Source organism: Thalia democratica, chromosome 4, assembly GCF_965202585.1.
Source record: "Thalia democratica chromosome 4, ktThaDemo2.hap1.1, whole genome shotgun sequence".
NCBI classification, from domain to species: domain Eukaryota; kingdom Metazoa; phylum Chordata; class Thaliacea; order Salpida; family Salpidae; genus Thalia; species Thalia democratica.
Window position 1 is genome coordinate 33,113,847 of NC_139168.1, and position 18,530 is coordinate 33,132,376.

The 18,530-nt window shown below is 32.1% G+C and overlaps 1 protein-coding gene across 1 annotated transcript; it reads right to left on the reverse strand.

Annotated features, from left to right (window-relative positions):
- Positions 1-2,851: 2,851 nt before the first annotated feature.
- On the reverse strand, positions 2,852-17,864 carry LOC145834807 (splicing factor 3B subunit 1-like). The gene is made up of 17 exons (XM_082942319.1): positions 17,704-17,864; positions 13,974-14,063; positions 13,561-13,740; positions 12,784-12,869; positions 11,638-12,527; positions 11,116-11,414; positions 10,695-10,897; positions 8,847-8,958; positions 7,055-7,177; positions 6,590-6,859; positions 6,100-6,351; positions 5,714-5,884; positions 5,128-5,347; positions 4,566-4,753; positions 3,958-4,236; positions 3,389-3,688; positions 2,852-3,176 (listed from the first exon to the last, which is right to left on the reverse strand). Exons 1-17 carry the CDS (start codon positions 17,851-17,853, stop codon positions 3,033-3,035), a joined length of 3,957 nt encoding a protein of 1,318 aa, XP_082798445.1. The 5' UTR covers positions 17,854-17,864; the 3' UTR covers positions 2,852-3,032.
- Positions 17,865-18,530: the final 666 nt, after the last annotated feature.

Here is an 18,530-nt window from a genome sequence, read left to right on the forward strand (position 1 = left end):
GAGCAGAAGCAACTCGATCACCGGCTATTTGAGCAGAAGCAACACAAGCAGAGGTGATCCAAGCAAAAGCAACTCGAGCAAAATAACTCGAGAAGAAGCAATTCGAGTAGAGGCAACTCGATCAGAGGCAACTCAAGCAGAAGCAACTCGAGAAGAGGCAATTCGAGCAGAGGCAACTCAAGTAGGGGCAACTTAAGCAGAAGCAATTCGAGCAGAAGCAACTCGAGCAGAGGCAACTCGAGCAGAGGCAACTCGAGCAGGGACAACTCAAGTAGGGACAAATCGATCACCGGCAACTCGGTTTTTTTTTTCTGCACCACCTAAGAAAAATACCACGCGATGCCACTGGTACCAGCAACTGAAAGTATTAAGAGCACACAGTATCTTTTTAGCACAAAACTCGAACAATAAAACATTCAAAAGTAAACTCTTTAATTAAAAAAAAAAGGAGAAAGAACCTAACCAACTAAGCGGTATTTTTATATTTTATTTCTCATTATGTGTTTATCTTATATTAGAGGTGGCCAACTTTTCTAGTAGGCGAACAAATTGACATATTTTTTTATCGGATTGGATTTGTTAAAAAAGATAAAGTCTAAGTGAGCCAAACGATTTTAAATAAGTGTACTACAAACTTAAAAATAACTTTTTTATAGTATGATTTCAACTTTATTAACCGGAATTTTCAACTGAAAAACAAATCTTAAATAAAAGCTTGTTTTTAGACAAATTAGTTGAGTTGTTTACATTAATAATTAATGAACTTCACCGCAAGATCAACAACAACTAATAATAATATGGTCGTAATAACTACTGGTTAAAACTGACCAAACGAGCACAGACTATAATCTCACAATAAGCTGACAACGTATGAGACGTTGGGCTGTGAATGATTTAGCTGAGTCAATTTTTTCAACTTTTCCCACAAACGGTCGCTTTATTACTTCGTACTCATCCCCGTTTGGTTGGGATCACTTCAGCGGTTTCTCTCGACTATAATATACCTGCCTGATGAGTCCTAATTAGGACGAAAACGGTCATAGGTTGTCTCGGATGCTGTTGTTGTTGATCTTGCGGTGAAGTTCATTAATTAATAATGATGTCCGTCATCTCAACTCTGTTGATGATGGCCGTAATAACTACTGATTATTTACATAAACAAATTATACCAATTTTTATAGGAAAACATTAAACAAGCAATTTTTAATATTTAATTTTTTAAGTTTATGTTTTTTATCTGAGTTTATAGTCTTCGTATCTTGTAGTAAATAAGCCATTGTATGCTTAAATACCAGTTTTATAGCTTATAAAAATAAACTATAGTGTAAAAGCTTTTAGACTAATATACAATTTCACTTACAAAAGTTAAGTCTCTACAGTTTTAATTTGATGTTTGTGTGAAAGCTATGACAATATCAAGTATAAAGAATTTAGTTAAGAAAGGGCTCTGTGAAATTGAAAAGATTGAAAACAAGCCTACAGATACTTTTTTCGTAAATTCATATCTAAATGGATGGGTTACATGACAATTGAAAATCTTACAGGTAAAATTCTTAAAAATATATTTAAGAGACTAATCTAATCAGTAGTATATGTTTGAAATAAATAAAAATTATGTATGTAGGTCATCTATAAATCTTTTTTTTTGCAAAGTTTTAGATATTCTTAGCAATAAAAAAAAATAGTTTTAAATAAATTTTAAAGCTTATCCTGGCCACAAATCAAAACATTTTTTAAATTTTTTGGAGAAAAAAAATGGCTTGTGTATGTTAATAAAACCTATATATATCTTTTTTTCTTCAAATATACATTACTTTACAAATTGTAGCACTTTGAAATTTTTGTTAAGAATTTAACAAAATAGTCGTGCACCCAAATAAATAATTTTTTTAGAACAACTAAAATTATTTTTTTATCAACTTCTACAAATACTATTTAGGTCTAAACTAGATATAATTATTCGACAAAAACAAAGTAAAACTTAAATAATGTGACATGTAATGATTCCATAATTATTTTTTGCATTCAGACTCAATATACATATTCAAACACATAGTAATTACATTACAATTGTTTTCAGCGCAGTGTACGTACATGTAAGTTATTTCACTGTGTTCATCATGTTTTTCGTACTGTAAAATCTACATTCTATAACTAAAATTATTATTTTAACAACTTGATTTATTTCAACTATGCTTAATAAATCTAAGTTTATTTTAGCTCAAATGAGACTGTGATAGATGTCTGATAACCTAGTGCGTATACTTATATTATACACTTCATTTGTAGTTTTTAGAAAGAATTTATTTATAAGTAGAAATATCTATAAAAATAAACATTATTTGAAGTTTTCGCAGAAGAAATGTAGAACAAATAGTTAGGCTATTTTGTTGTAAAGAGTTAGCATTCTTTGGAATGCGTATGAAACGGCTTATGATTTGTTAATTAGAGATTTTATTTAATTTAAACTTCCAGCAGCAGAGTGTTATTTACGACAAATCAAACAAAAAAGAAAACATGCTGTCGGTTTTAGTTGTCTTAAAAAAACTTGTTAAAAAGAATTATTCATTTAGTTATGGTTTATTTGTGCTTAAAAATTTTTTTGTCACTAATGTATACAATTAGCACAAAAGTTGTTTTCAAAAATTGATTTCGCCTCTACCTACGCTTCCTTAAATCATCTGAAACTTAACATGGTGTTTTTATGATACTTCCTAAATGCAAGTCAACCTGCAGCTGAAAATGCAAAGATCGCCATTTACACCCTGTTGACTAGTTAATTTAGCTCTTTAATTTCATAAAAATATCATCTTGTATGCATTTTTATTTTCAAAAATTAAATACCAAAACCCACGATAAAACAAAAGTTTTATTAGGTTACGAAAGTAAGAAAGCGAGATAAAAGAGCAAAAAATGTTTCTCAGATTGTACATTTTACAACATTTATTCCGATAAGCGCGACTAACGAGAAACTTTTACTAGCCTGATTATACACTAGTTCAACTTAAACTGCACTTTCCGAGAAACAGTGATCAGAGGACGTAGTCGAGCTCGTACCTGTGGTAGTTGTTCTTCCCCAGGTCGTCGTCTTCGCCGATCCTCGGGTACGCGGGAATCAGGGCGTCCTGGGCGCCTATGTACACCCCGTTGTAAACCTTCCAGTACACGTCTCTCACCTGTTGAAAGTTCAATTAGCATGGAACTTATTGCAGTTGACCTACTGATTTCTTTACTGGTTAATGATAGCATTAGAATTTAACTGAGAAAATAAATTTAACTGAGTAAGAGCACAAATTAGCAAGACGAACTTGAGTGCTCAAGCTTGAAAACAATTTTAAATCAAGTAAAATTATATAACATCAATGCATTATACGAATAAAAGATTTACCTTTCTGGCCGGATGGAATATTCCCTGAACGCAGTACTGCAGCAGCCTGGTGGGACCGAGGGCCACCCTGATGCCCTCCACCGCGGCCATGACCGCCTGGATGACGTGGGGACTCGTCTCGAATATGTTGGGCCATACGAAGTTCAGGATGTGGTTGAGCACGTCCTCGCAGCCGAACCCGTACACGCCCAGGGCCATGTGCCCGATGGCCGCCGAGGAAATCTGCCGGTGGACCAGGTCGCGCTCCATCAGCGCGTCTTCGAAGAGGGGAACCACCGCGTATATGTAGTCTTTTCCCACCTGAAAAAAAATTTTTGAATTTATAAAAGATACTCAACATTTGTATGAATAGTTGATTGCAACTTAAATAGATATAAAAAAAACTTTCAAGTTTTAAACTTTGTAAGTTTCTTATCTATACTTGTCTTTGTTATGCATTATCATTTATAAGTGTGCTAACATCTTATAAAAATATTATTGTGTGATACTTGAAACTTGTTTCGTTTAACAATTCGTGTTGTGAAAGCATTTTGTAAAATTTTTCCATACAACCAAAACAAGCTCGAAACCTCTCCGATGTACTCGAACAGGAACGAAAGCGCCTTCAGCACTCCGTTCTGCACGTTCAGCTCGGGCACGCGGTACTCGTTCATCAGGGCGGGAAGGACGGTGAACGGGGAGCACGTCTCGGCGACGATCGCTATGGCGACGGTGGTGCACACGCGGTTCTGCCGCTCCTGCACCTTCAGGTTGTTAAGCAGCGTTGCCAGGACGTCGTGGGGCCCGATGGCCTTTGCGATGTAACCGAAAGTGTTGACGGTCGCTCTCCTGATTGATTTCTTGTGTGCCTGTGTTTTTAAATGTTAATAACTTGTATATTTTTTAATATTTATAAGTTTAAGCCAGCTACTTTCAATTAATATACTAATCTGTATTTATAACTGTTCATTTTTATTTATTTTAACTGAACTTATTAAAATATAAAGTGATAACTAAGCCTATTAAATATTATTACAAAGCTAATGTTTAAAAGCGTCTGTAACTAAACTACGCCTCTTTAAACCCGGGTTCAACATGCGTACCTCCGCAGCAGGTCACTGCATTCTAAATTTAACAAATCTAAAAACTACTTTCGACATCAGCTGAGTCGTTACAAACATCAAACATTAAACAAAACCTTGAGCAGCTCGAGAAGCTCGAAACAGATCCTCATCCACTCCCTCGCGCTGACGTACTCAGCGCCCCTGTCGGCGATCCTGCCCACCAGGTCGATGCAGTTCTCCTGCACCTTCTCGTGCCTGTTCTTCAGGATGGGGGTGAGGCGGGGCAGCAGGTCTTTGATGGGCGGCTGCATCTTCTTCATACCTGTTGTATGTAAAAATTATCATCAGTATTTTCGAATTGAAACTATTTGTAAATAATTCTAGCATTATTGTACAGGCTTGTATTTTGCATTCAACACACTACAATTATGGGAAATAATCTAAATGAATTATAATCTCAGAACTTTTGATATGAATTGTATTTTATTTAAAGAATTTCTAACAAAATCAATAAAACTAGCAAGTTAAAAATGGTTTAAATATTGACTTATATTCTAGAACAGACTTATAATTTGCATTACTATTTTATAGTTAGGGATCTACCGGAACCGGTATGTTTCGTTCATATCCGGATCCAGCTTATATTTTGTGTACCTATTACAACGCAATAATTCATACAATTAACAAACAACTCACCAATAACGTTGACAATGGACTTCAGAGCGCCGAGAATCGAACCCAACACCTCCGGGTACTCCTCGCCCAAGTACTCGTACAACACAACTCCCAAGTGGCACATCAGCTTCTCCTCCTCGCACGCCAGCATCACCACCGATATCCTGGCTATCAGGTCTGCCGCTTGCTGGCGCACTTTAGCCGCCTTGTTGTTCAATCGCCACAGCACCGTACCGCAAATCTGTCGGTTTTGAAAGTTAAAAAAACCGTTGGAAAAATAAGAATTTGATCTAGTTTGATATTTTTTAGTATTTTACATAATTGAATACTTTGTTATTAACGTTAACTGTAAGATATAAAAAATAAATTAAACATTATAGTTTTAGCAAAAACATCATGGTTTATTTAAAACAAAAATAATTTTTTCTATTTATCTGTATCAAAAAAATAAATATATCATTAAAAAACAAAAAATTACTTAAATCTAAGAACATTTTAAATTTCATTTATATTATTGTGTCTTTAATAATCATAAATGTTAAAACCAATTTTCAGCTAACTTTTACGAAATTACACTCATAATCACAAAACTATTAAAATCATAAACCTGCGGCAAATACGCCTTGACGCGTTTTCCCAGCGTGTTGACGACCGTGCCGAACCCGTTGAGCATGACCACGTCCTCGGTGGTCTGTTCCTGGAAAGCGTACAATATCCCGTCGATAAGCTGCTCCTCCAGCGCGTGATCGATCTCGTCAGCTCCCAAGTTCGCCAGAATCTGTTGTAAAATGTGTTATTAGTGTAATGTTTTCTTTTTTCTTTTTAAGTGGGAAATTTTGACTACACGTTCAAAATCTGATTTAAAAAATAAAAATGGCTATCTTAAAAAAAACATATTATAACCTTTTTTTTAATGAACTAATATACCTATTTACAATATCTAAATCCCAAAAAAAGACCAAGTTTAATATTCTTCAAAGAAAGAAAACAAACTTTGTCGATGGTCTCCATGACCATCTTCCTGTACTGCTCGTTCTCGTCCTTCAGATCATCCACGATCTTCTGCACGATCTCGGCGGCTCCCACCTTGTTGGCGATCTCGACGGTGGTGTCGACCAACTGACGGTAGTTCCTTCTGTCTACCGCCATCCGCTGGTTCCAGAAGTTGCGGAAGAAGCTTGGCAGGATGTCGGATTTGATGTAGCTGGACTGCACACCATCGGTGGCGCAACACTGCTTCACCACCTGCATTTTATAGGTTTGTAAATTTCATTGTTTGAAATCTATAGTAATTACAATAAAAAGTTATCAAATATAAAAAAGTAATATTAGTATTATTTATTAATAAGTTGTTATTACTGTGCTCATAAGCTGTTATTTTTTCTAAATAATTTTTGAAATCAATCAACAAACACGACACAGTAAAAAAATACTAAACTTGAATCAAAATTAATTTACATTTTACACACGTAACAGTTCGTACCTTCAGCACAATTTTCTTCATTTCCTCGTCGGGCGACTGGAACTCCCTGATGAGGATCAGCATGACTTCCCTGGTGTAGTACTCCGCGTACTCGGCGTCCATGAGCGGGATCAGGTACCCGATGGCTTTCAAAAACGCCGCCAGCCCCTTACCCCTGTGCGTCCTGATACCCTTCCACAGCGGCTTCAACACGCTATCGAACGACTCGATTCCGTACGGGGTGGCCGCTTCGGCGAGCGCAGCCAAAGCCAGAGCGGTGATGGTTCGCACCTTGAAAGTTGAGAAAAATTGTAATAAATAAGAAAAAAATCATGATTTTTTTTCTCAGATAGTACTTTCAATTTTTTATTACAGATAGCATAAACCGTATAATAATAAGCTATTAAAATTAAATTAATGAACAAAAACATAACTTCATAAACAAACTAGAAGTAACTATCAAGTTAAACAAGTAAAAAAACAAACTTTTTGCTGTTCATCTTCCAAACCGCGCTCGATGGTTTCAACAAGGGATCTGAGATGGGGCAGAATCGCACATCCCATCAAAATGGCAATCTGCTGCGTGATCTTGATACCTGTGTGGCGAGCCTGTAAAAAAATTATTTCTTTGAAAAATTATTATAATAGCCTGAAAAATATAGAAAGTGCTTATCTTGCTGAAGAACAAGTGATAAGTAACTTCATTTAGTCTAAAATTACAAGTGAAAAGAATTTTCTTAAAACAATTAGAAAACAAAGGCCTAAGAGGCACAGTGGGCTAAAAACGGGTTGAAGCGGCAATTGATGATAATAAAATAATTTTGCTGAAAAAAGTGTTAGACAGAAATTTATTTCTTTGTTTCAAAATTGATTTTGTTATTTTTCTGAGTATTTAAGAAGTTATAAGAAATTTAAGAATCCAACCAGTCTTAGCCTTTTACAGTTTAAAAAGTACTACGAAATCTTTATAGTTTTTGTCAAAAACTGCTTGCCGAAATCTACAGAAAAATACCTGCAGAACATATTTAGAATTTTTTTTTTACCATTTTTTTAAATTTGGTTTAATTTGTATCGGAAAATACATCGACTTATTTAAAAACTAAAAAATATTTTTTTTCTTTTAAAAATTTATATTCTATTCAAAAAAAAGCATGTAGGCATCAAAATATTGCTTGTATAAAACTAAAAAATAGTTATATGCCTAATAATACATTATTTTGTACGTTTGTATATATAATCTTTGTCATACTTGCTAAACCATAAAAAAAAGAAAAATATATTTCAGAACTAAGGAATTGAGATACTCTCTCTTATAAATACCCTATACTGCCCTAAATACCAAACAAAATTTTCGAAAGAATAGCAGATCATTGAAATCTGTAAAAAGCTTCTTGTAGCTTAGTTAAAACTCTATAGAATAAGATCAAATTGTGAAAAAAGTGATTTACCTCTACATGCCCTTAAAGTTTTGATCATTAGATATTAACTTCAGAGTTGCCACTCTTTGAAACAAAAAAGCCAGCCTGAGTTACATCAAATTAGCCTAAATCAACCTTTTTTTAGATTGAAATAAAAGTAGCATGACACAAAAATTAAAAAAAAGTCCTGTTAATAAAGCTTTAATATCTAAAAAAAACAAGAACTAAAGGAGTTATGAAAACTTCTTTTAAGAAAAAACATTTCAAGTAAAAAAACTAGCCCAAGTTTTTCAAAAAAGTTCACACAAATCTGATTTTTTTTCAAAAATTATACTAGCCTGAGTTATACTTTAGTGTGTGGTAATCTTGCTAAAAACTAGCCTGGATTACAATAGCTCAATTCAAACTGTGTGTCTTACAAAATTTAAAAAGCAAGCAGTAAAAGCCAGAAATTTAAAATATTTATTGATGATTGAAAGTTTTTTTATCGTAAAAATACAAACGATTAACATATAAAAGAGAAACATATACGAAAAATATAGTAATAAAAATTAGTCAGAGAGATTCAAGAAAATGTTACAAACTAGACTAATCTATCAAAACATTTTAACAAGCTTAAGTGTATTGCAACCCTTTAAATTTTTAGAAAACTCAGTTTATGAAAGTTTAGCTGTCTAAACTTGAACTTCTTAAGTATAAAAAAGGTTACAATGAAAAAAATTAGCCTTAATGTAAGAGCAAATTTTGATTTAAAAATGGTACAGACCATATTTTTTTTGGTAGTTTGTAATCAATCATGGAATTACAGATACATATGAGAATAACAATATAATTAACGATTTAACAGTAATAAAACAAACCTGCCAGGACTTTCTACTGCGGCAGACGGCTTTGAGGAAAGGCAGTAACGAAGGGATGCCCAACGCGGAAGCGACGACGGCGAAGGCACGAGCAGTTGTGTTACGAACGTACCTGTTGCAATTTGCCTTGTTAATTATGTTGGTGTGTTTGTTTCAATAAAGCTTACTAGGGAAGGGTATAAAAAATGTTTTTGTATTTTTACAAAATCTATATAAAACAAGTAGTCATTTACAAATTCGCAGCCTCAAACACCCTATAAGTGGAAACAACGCTGCGAAAAGCTGAAATTTCAGTTGAAGTACGCCTGAAGCCGCAAACTTACTTTTTTTATTTATAAATACAAAAAAATGTAAAAAAATACAAACTTTTAGCTTTATCTGCAATATTAGTTTTACTACTTTAAGCTACGAGCAGTTAAATTATATCAAAAACAGCGAAAAGTCTTTGTAGGCGGAAGATCAGATGACAGGCGCTTCTTTGTGTTGGAAGCTTCATACAAAAGAAACCTGAATGTTTACTATTTAAAAGTTTATCCTAGTTTTAACTTTAATTTTACAAAAAAATTGAGTGCAATCTTCTTCCTTGGCACTTACCACTAATTGAAAGACACTGAATGCAACAATTTTCTGTGAAACTCTGCGAAGTCACTGAAAATAATTGCGTGAATTAGTCTTTCATTTTAATTCATTTTCGCTTCTTTATGGTTATTACAGTTATTAATTATATATAAACTTGTTAGCCTGTTTAAAAGTTATACCAATGGTTTTTGCGAGATTCTTTAAACTGGATGGTTTAAAATATTTATTTTTATATCATGAATAATAAATTAAAGATGAAGTGTTTGATCAACAAATATCAACAAAAAGAAAAAAATAACTTCAATAATAAAACAAACCCTAAGTGAAATAGTAATTAACAATTAGACTATGTAGTAGATGAAAGCTATTGACAATTATAAAACGTGCTTAAGAATCTGTATATTTACTAAATGTCTAAAATTTATACCCTTGTAGAACTTTTGTTTAAAAATAAATAACTACTAAAAACTTAAATAAGTAAAAGTAAATGTTTTTAATGTTCAAAGTTTAAATACATATTGAAAGCACATGATTAGATAGCAAAATAAAAAACAATTAGTAATGTATATAATCAACCAATTATAAAAGAATGTGTCTGGTATCAGTAACATTTTATAAATTGTATTTTTTCTATAACTCTTATTAAACACTATTTAGAGTAACAATTTTTTCATTCACCAATTGCAATCATTAATAGTCCTTTTTTATGCAGTATGTTAATGCTTTGAAAAAGGAATAGTAAACCTAAAAACTTATCAAACCACTATAAAGAAAAAAGAACAGGAACAAACAAAACAAGAGAATCGTCTCTAAATAAAGTCAAACACAGCAAGACTGAAGTGCAGTTATGAACATCTATAACATCTCACTCCAATGCAAGCGCGCTTTAAACAGTACTGAGACGATTCTGCTCAGTAAAACGCTGTTTATCTACTATAACTTAAAATTAAAACGTAACATGAGTTGTAAATATATTATTGTTTGAATGAAAGTTTATAAGGAATTAATGATACAATTTAACGTAGATAAACGACATTTTACTGAAGCAATAAAACAATTATAACTTAATAAAAGTTAACAAATAACTGAACTCAAATTTAGCAAAATTTGAACAACCCTAGCGGATAAAAAAAAATTAAATTCCCTTAATTTTATACAAATGCATTTCTAGGTTAAGAAATAGTTTAAGCTGACTACTTATGTATTAAAAAAAACATACATTAACTCTAAATAAATTCTACTGATAGAAAACAAGCAAATGAAACTGACTCGTCCATATTGTCGATGTCGGGCCTCATCACGGAAATCATGGTGGCCAGTCCGGCGGCCTTGGCCAGGTTGGAAATGATCTCCCTGCCTTCGACGCGAGCGTAGTAATCTTCGTCGATCAGCAGCGGTTCGATAACCACGAGGATCTTGTGCACGTAGGGCCGCACCAGATCGTCCAGCTTGTACAAGATTCTATCTATGACCTGCGTAAAATAAGTGTTGATATTTTAAACTACCAAAAAGCTTCAAAGTAAACTATATTGTGTTATTACACATTGCGTGTATTGTAAAACTCAAAACTGTATTCTTATAATAGGATGTATTACCAAGTTCCTTAAAGCCTAATGTAGATAACTCATATGTAAGATATGTTCAAAAGGCCAAAAATTATTTAAAGTAACTAAGAACTGAGGCAACGAACTTTTACGAGCAAGTGGCGCTCCTGATCTTCAAGGGTGGGCGACATTAATAGAGGTAGGATCTGGTTGAACAGGGGACCTGCTCCCAACTCCCTCGCCTTGTCCGTGACCTGTCTCAGCGCGCTCTTTCGCATCGGAGGCGTGCCGTTCTTTATCTTCAGCAGCAGCTTCATGATCCTCCTCTCCTTGGCTTCCTCCGGAGACAGCATGTCCTCGTCGACGTCCGTCAGCAACTTGTCGAAGTACTGGATGTCGTCGGGCTTGAGGAAGGGCAAATTGCCACTGGGCTGGTCGGCTAGTCCTTTAAAATTAAGTGTTTCATAAGTATTTTAAAATCACCAACTAATATGTATAAAACAAATACACTTAAACAGATATATGAAACTATAGGTCCACTTTACTCAACTTTGATACGCTTAACTACTTTTTTAAAGTACTCATTCTATTAGTCCTAGTACTCTAAAATTACCAACAAGAAAAAATTTAAACTTTAATAAATATTTTATAACCGAAATCTACAATACCTGCAGCAGCAATTCCTCCCTCGGTCTGCATGTGAAATCCAGTTCCGGGCCCGATCAGTGGGGTGGGAGTCGCAGTTATTTTCCTGCCGGGTGTCGTCGCGGGCTGGTAGCTGGCGGGCGGCTGCAGGACCTTGTAGCCGTCTGGGAACATGGTGTCGAGCTCCTCGTCGGTCAAGTACCTGTTCCTCTCGTCAATCTCACGCTCCCAACGCCAGTTCTGCAGCTGCTCGGGTGTCATCTGCATCAGCTGCGCTTGCGAAGGCGTCGCCATTGCAGCCGCCGCAGTACCGATCGGAGTGACGGCTGACGGAGTGAACATTGAAGGCGTGGCGCCACCTGGCGTTCCCATTTGGTTGGGAGTGAAAGCCGAAGGGGTTCCCCCTGGTGTGAATGAGGGCGTTGCCGCGGATGGGGTCTGGTTTCCGCTGGGCGTTGCAGCTGCTGGTGTCAGATCCCACCTTGACTTGCGCTTGCTCGCACCCGGAGTCTCCCTTGTGCTCTCTTCTCCGGCATGGCGACCCGGAGTCTCTGCCCAGCCCATTCCACGACCCGGGGTTTCCCGGTCCGTTTTCGGGGTTTCGTCCCACCTGTTCTTGCGGCTGCTTGGGGTGGCGCTTGGCGTCATGCCTATGGCGGGTGTCGTTGCGCCCTGACGTCCAGGAGTCGCGTGCCCCGGGGTCATGTGACCGGGCGTTTCTGCCCACTGCCGCGTGCTCTGCCCCGGCGTGATGCCGCCACCTGGTGTCTCGCTTCCCTTGAGATGGGACGGGGTTTCCTCCCACTGGTTGGCGTGGGGCGTCGCCATGGGAGTAGCTTCGGCCGCCTCCCAAGTCATCTTCTTGCGCGGCGTTTCTTTGGCTTCCTGAATTTGAGGAGTGGCGTCGTCCCATCTAAAAATTAAGTATAAATTTAAGATAAATAATAAATAAATTTATCTCAGTTATTACCACTTGAGAAAAAATTGATTAATTTGCTAATTATTAACATTCATTAAAAGTTTATTATTAAAAAATTTACAGCAATAATTTAACAAACAAAAATTTACACTACATATATTAAAACTTAATAAATGTTTATAGACTAATTTTTAGACAACAAGCGTGCAAGATCATAAACTTATTTATCAAAACAAGAACTGAAGCTAACCTTTTGCGCTTCTTTGCATGCAACTTCCCTGATTTATCTGCCTCAAGAACTTTGTTTTTCAACTCCTGTTCTTCTTTTTTCAATCCCTGAAAGTTTGAATTAGAAATTAGCTAAGTAAATTTCAGTAAAGCAGTTCGTATAATTAATTTAAAAATTTATCATAAACCCAAAGTAACTAAAATTCGTAAAAAAAAACAATATTTTTTTTTTAATTTTCAGCATTAATGTATATCTTTTTCAGTTGACTTCATAATTTTTTTGGTAACATTACGAATCAATTATAAAAATAATACTTTATTATAAATACTCTTAAAAAATTTCAACGGCCACATTTCTACAAACAAAATAAATAAGAAAAAATTTAAAAAATTTTGAGTAGGTCTAAATAATAAGGGTATTATTGTAAAAACATTACTTGAAATATTTGATAAAAAATAAAGTTGATAAAATTAAAAATAGCCATATTTAGTTTTAAAAACAGATTTTTTATTTATGTTTAGAAAACAACAATTATCATGTAGGTCTATTTCATGAGATTTAAATAGCAAAAAAAACACTTGAAACAAAAAACAGAAAAAGAATTTTAAAAAGTTTAAAAAACAAATTTTTTTAAACATCACATAAAATTGATTATGCTCGATGATATTGAAACCAACGTAGTAATACAACTTATATATGCGTTACACATCAAAGCACAATAAAAACGTTACCAAAATAAAACCCCACCTATTCATTATTATTATTTTTTAATGACAACAATCTTACAAAACAACCCACCTGGTACCTCATGATGTCTTTGTACTGGACAGCCGACGGGTCGGGGGTCTTGCCTCCGTCGGCGAACGGGTCGAACCTGGGAGGAGAAATTTCCTGCTGCATTCTGCGCTGGCGGTACTGGTCCTCCCTGCTGGCGATCGTCTGCGCTTTCGTGTGCGCGAACGGGTCCACCTCCTCATTCTATGCAGACAACAATAACATTTAAATGTTTGTAACATTGTTTAAAAAGTCGAATAATTTATTTCTAATTATTTCCATTTAAATGTTAACAAAAAACATATCCATTTTTGGTCTTAGAAGTTGGAACTCTCCTTTTTAAAATACAACTAATTTTGTGTAACTTAAAACATTTTTAAAATTACAAACGTAGTCAACCTTAATTACTATAATGAAAAGAAAAAACAATAACAAACTTGGGGAATTGAGTTGAGAGTGGCAACTGGGGGGTTTATAGATCTCTTTCCAAACGCTTCCTCGCCTACCACGTCCTCATCGTCTTCTTCCTGTGAACATTAACATCATTAAAATGATTAAGTGTCTATTTACTTGGAGTATAGATTTTGTTATAATTTTAAACGTTGCTTTGAAAGCTTTTTGAAACCGTGGCCAAGTTATCAAACAACAAAGTATAAATGAAATAATATTAATTGGCAAATTTAGTGCAAAAAAATAGTTTTATTCTTTGAGTATGTTATTATAATAATCGTAGTTTTAGTTGTTGGCAAAAAAGACTATCTTAAATTACAACTATCATACAACACCTACGCAATAACTAGTATAAGATTATAGCCAAGTTTCTAGTTTTCAACTCTAAACTAAAACTTTTATAAAAATTATTCAGATAATAAAGAATATCATGGCAACAAATCTGACTTAAATCAAAAAAAAATTTTGTATAAAGTTAACTTTATCATTGAATAAATGTTATGATTTAATTTCTTGAAATCAACATATTTACTTAGACAAAACTTTAACAAAATGAATAAAACCATAAGTATTTAATTTTAAATACTTGCTTTATACAGTTATACCAGGATTGCAACTCTGTAAAGCAAACACAGCCTGCCTGAGTTACATAAAACAAGCCTAAGTCAGCCCGAGTTTGTGAGAGAAAAAAATATTGAGAAAAATCATAATAATAATAATAAGAACATGATCTAATCTTTATAAGAAAAAATCACAAAAAATTGAATTTCAAGTCATCAAAACTTTCAAATTTCAAAAAATCTACAAACAAGCCCGAACTTTTCAAATATTCTGAAAAAGTCTCAAACTAGCCTGAGTTAGCTTAAGTTAGCCTGAAAATTTTTAAAATATTTAACTAGCCTGAGTTAAGCAGAGTGTGTGACATTAAGTTATTTTTATGAATAATGGGAGTTCAGAAAAAGTTTTGATTTTCTTCAAAATTTACACTGGCTCTTACACAGTGGGATAAAATAGGAGTCAAGCAGATATTGACATTTTTGGTAACTATAAAATAAAATCAAGTGTTATACTTCATAGTTCAATAGGACTAGATTTCTTATTTTCAAAACTTGTTTTTTTCTGGTTGAAGTATTTCAGAAGTAATCTAAAATAACTTTAACTACTTTTGCTTTTTTTAAATTTAATACTTATCAAAAGTACTATATTTAAAAAAAACTTAAAGAATTTTTTTTGTAAGTACAACCGTATAAAATACTAAGGTATTGGTTTAGAGTTGAAGTCACGAAATATTTTTTGTAATTTTTAGCTTCAAAAGAAACCAAAAACTAAAAACACTTAACTTAATCCTAAAATACTTGCAGCAAAAAAAATAACATTTTTTAGTTTTATCTAACTGTTTATAAGACTTGGCTTGATTTTCTCGTAACTAAAACTGTCAAAATGTACGCCTGTTAGTCCTCCGTGTCTTATATGGGAGTATCAAGTTCTAACTTTAAGTTTTTTCAATAGAACTTTTAATTCTAATCTATGTTTGAGATATAGCCAGTTTTTTTGTAGTTTTGCAAAAAAATATAGATTAATCTTTTTTTATCATCAATTTTACTTATTAATTTTTGGAATTAAATTTTAATTTAATTTATACCCCCTTTTTTTCAGCTTATGAACTACATCTGATTCAAAAGAAGCGAGTTTAAGCTTTTTTATAATAAAAATTATTTTTTACTTATCGGTTAACTATGCTACCTATTTTAAGTTGATTTCATTACAAACTTAATTATATATGTTTTTTTTTAATTCTAAGTAATTTTTTTCAAAAATACAGTGGCCAAAAGTAATATTTAAGTTTATACATGATCTCGCAAAATAAAAAGTTTATTTAGTATATCTGGCCCCTCCCAAAAAACTCAACCTACACTTCCTTCTAGCTTTAATATAAAAGTCAATGTTAATTTTTGTGAAACTGATCCCTATGAGCATAATTTTAAAATTAATGTATAGAATGAACAGGATCAAAAAATGCAGCTTGAGTTGGATTAAAATCATTCAAATTTACAACAAAATTTTAAAGTATTTTGGGCAAAAAACTGTAATATTGAATGTATATCAACCTTGAATACATAACATATGTGACATTTTTCCCAAAAATATATTATTTTTATATTTTATAAGAACATAAGTTATAAAAATTAGCATAAGATACAAGTAAACAATCAAAACTAGCTTAAGTTTTGTAAAATACTTCAAGAAGCCTGAACTTTAAAAATATACTTAAAAAATTAAATTAGCCTTAAGTTATCTTGAGTGTGTGCGGAAACCCTGAACTCAAACAAATATAACACAATTTATTTTTCAGAACACTATTTGGTATTTTTTGAAGTTCAAAATTTCTTGCTACATCACATAATTAGAAAATCAGAATTATTTAAGGGCATAGGGGGTCCACCTTGATTTTTACAAGTTGGTCTTATTTTATAGAGTTTTATCTGAGCTATCAGACATTTTAACCGCTTGAAAAATTTTAAAGTATTTTTTGAGATATGAGCAGTCAAAGTCGGTGACCTCAATAGGTTCTTATTGGAAGGCGCAAATTAAAAACGCGAAAAAAGACCAATTCACTAAAAATTTATCTCCTCCTTCATTTTTTAAGCAATCTTCTTCAAATTTTTACAGAAAGTGTATTGTTAAATTTTAAAAAGATTGAATGTAGGATTTTTTTTTTTAATAAAATTTTTATTACAAAAAAAACACCAATTTTTTCGTTTTTTTTGTCTAAATTTTTTTTTTTTTTTTTAATTCCAACATTCAAAGTCTTTCAAACTATAAAAGGAACATTTCCTAAAAATTTGAGGTCTTTATCTAAGGCAAAGAAATTTTTTTAATGATTTTTTAAATTTTCAAGAAAATTAACCGCAAAAAACTTATGGTCCATACATTGGAAACTTTTTATAAAAAGCACAATATCTTAAAATTTAAATAATATTTTTTAATTCTATAAAAACTGGCTTGTAGTTTGTACTTTAAGCTTTCATATAAGATCCAATGTTATTTTTAGTAAAAAAAAAAAGTGTGTTCCCTATGCCCTTAATAAATACTTCATTAAACATTTAATTAAAACTTAAAATTAAAATATTTGCATTAAAATAAAATAATTAGACAGAAAATAATAACAAGAATAAAAGATGATAAAACTTTCATGAGTAAAATACTAAGACTAGTTTTTCATTACAATATTGTAAGACATATAAAAACTAGTTCTAATTAATATAAGAACACATTTCTTTACAGTAAAAGTATATCAAGTAAAACCTACATCAAAGATGCGAAATATAAATAAAATACAAGTGCAGTTTGTTTAAAAAAGGGTTTGTATTTATTATAAATTATTTTTTATAAATAAACAATAAAAAAAAGCATTGATAAAACACAAAGATCAAAGGCATAAAAGAATATGTTATTACAATGTTATATATTTAGTTTTAGTATTTTATTTTTATTTAAAGCAACATAAACACCAAAATAAACATGAAAAAAGTTTTTAATATATATTTTTTTATATATTATTGATTTTTAGCATAAAAGCTCACCAATAACATTCAATTTTTGTAAAGTTAAAAGTTTTTTTAGGAATAAATAATTAACTACAGAAGACTTCTTTATTAAAAGAAAGTCAACAACACAAAACTAAAAAATATCAATATATTTTTCGCATCTAAATACCTGCTCTGGATCTATGGTAGTGTCATATCCAGCAAATTTAGCTTTAGTTCCTCCATAAATATCTTGATCATAAAATCCAGATCCTCCTAATGTAATACCCTTATTTTCTTCATTTCCATTCTTTTCATGATTATCACCATTACTTGACATGATATTTATTTAAAACTATAAATAATAATCACAATAATAATAATAACATATAAAGTAATGAACACTAATAACAAAAATTTTCAAACAATTAAAGTAAAAATAAATGTTTAAAAAAAATTAATTTAAAAATAGAGAATAACATATTAATTAAATAATTACATAAGAAATGGCTAAACAATACATTGTTAACTAAAATAACTTAATAGTTTGTTTTATAAAATTAAATTTGATTTTGAATACTTTTAAAGTTATTTTTTAACAATTTTACCACCTGAAATGCAATTCACTAATACTACTCATAATAAATGATAAACAACACACTTAACATTTAATATGAGTGGTTTTAATGAATTACTGTACTAGTTAGTATACTTGAATAATAAATAATAGCTTTTCACATAATAGTTGAAGTATAATTGGTATTTACACAACAAAAACATTGCTCATGGTTATCATAATCAAAGTAAATTATTTCTATTTTTTTTATTTCAATTTATCATTAATTTTTTTTTTATTATTGAAATTTATTAAGTTATAGCTTAGCCTTGAAAATTTGTTCCAACAAAAATTTTAACAAAAATTAAAATCTAGAAAGTTTAACTAAAACTTCAAATTTAATAATCTTTTTTTAAATTGTTGTTTTTGTATCTTTTGCATTATTAGAACTTATAGCAATT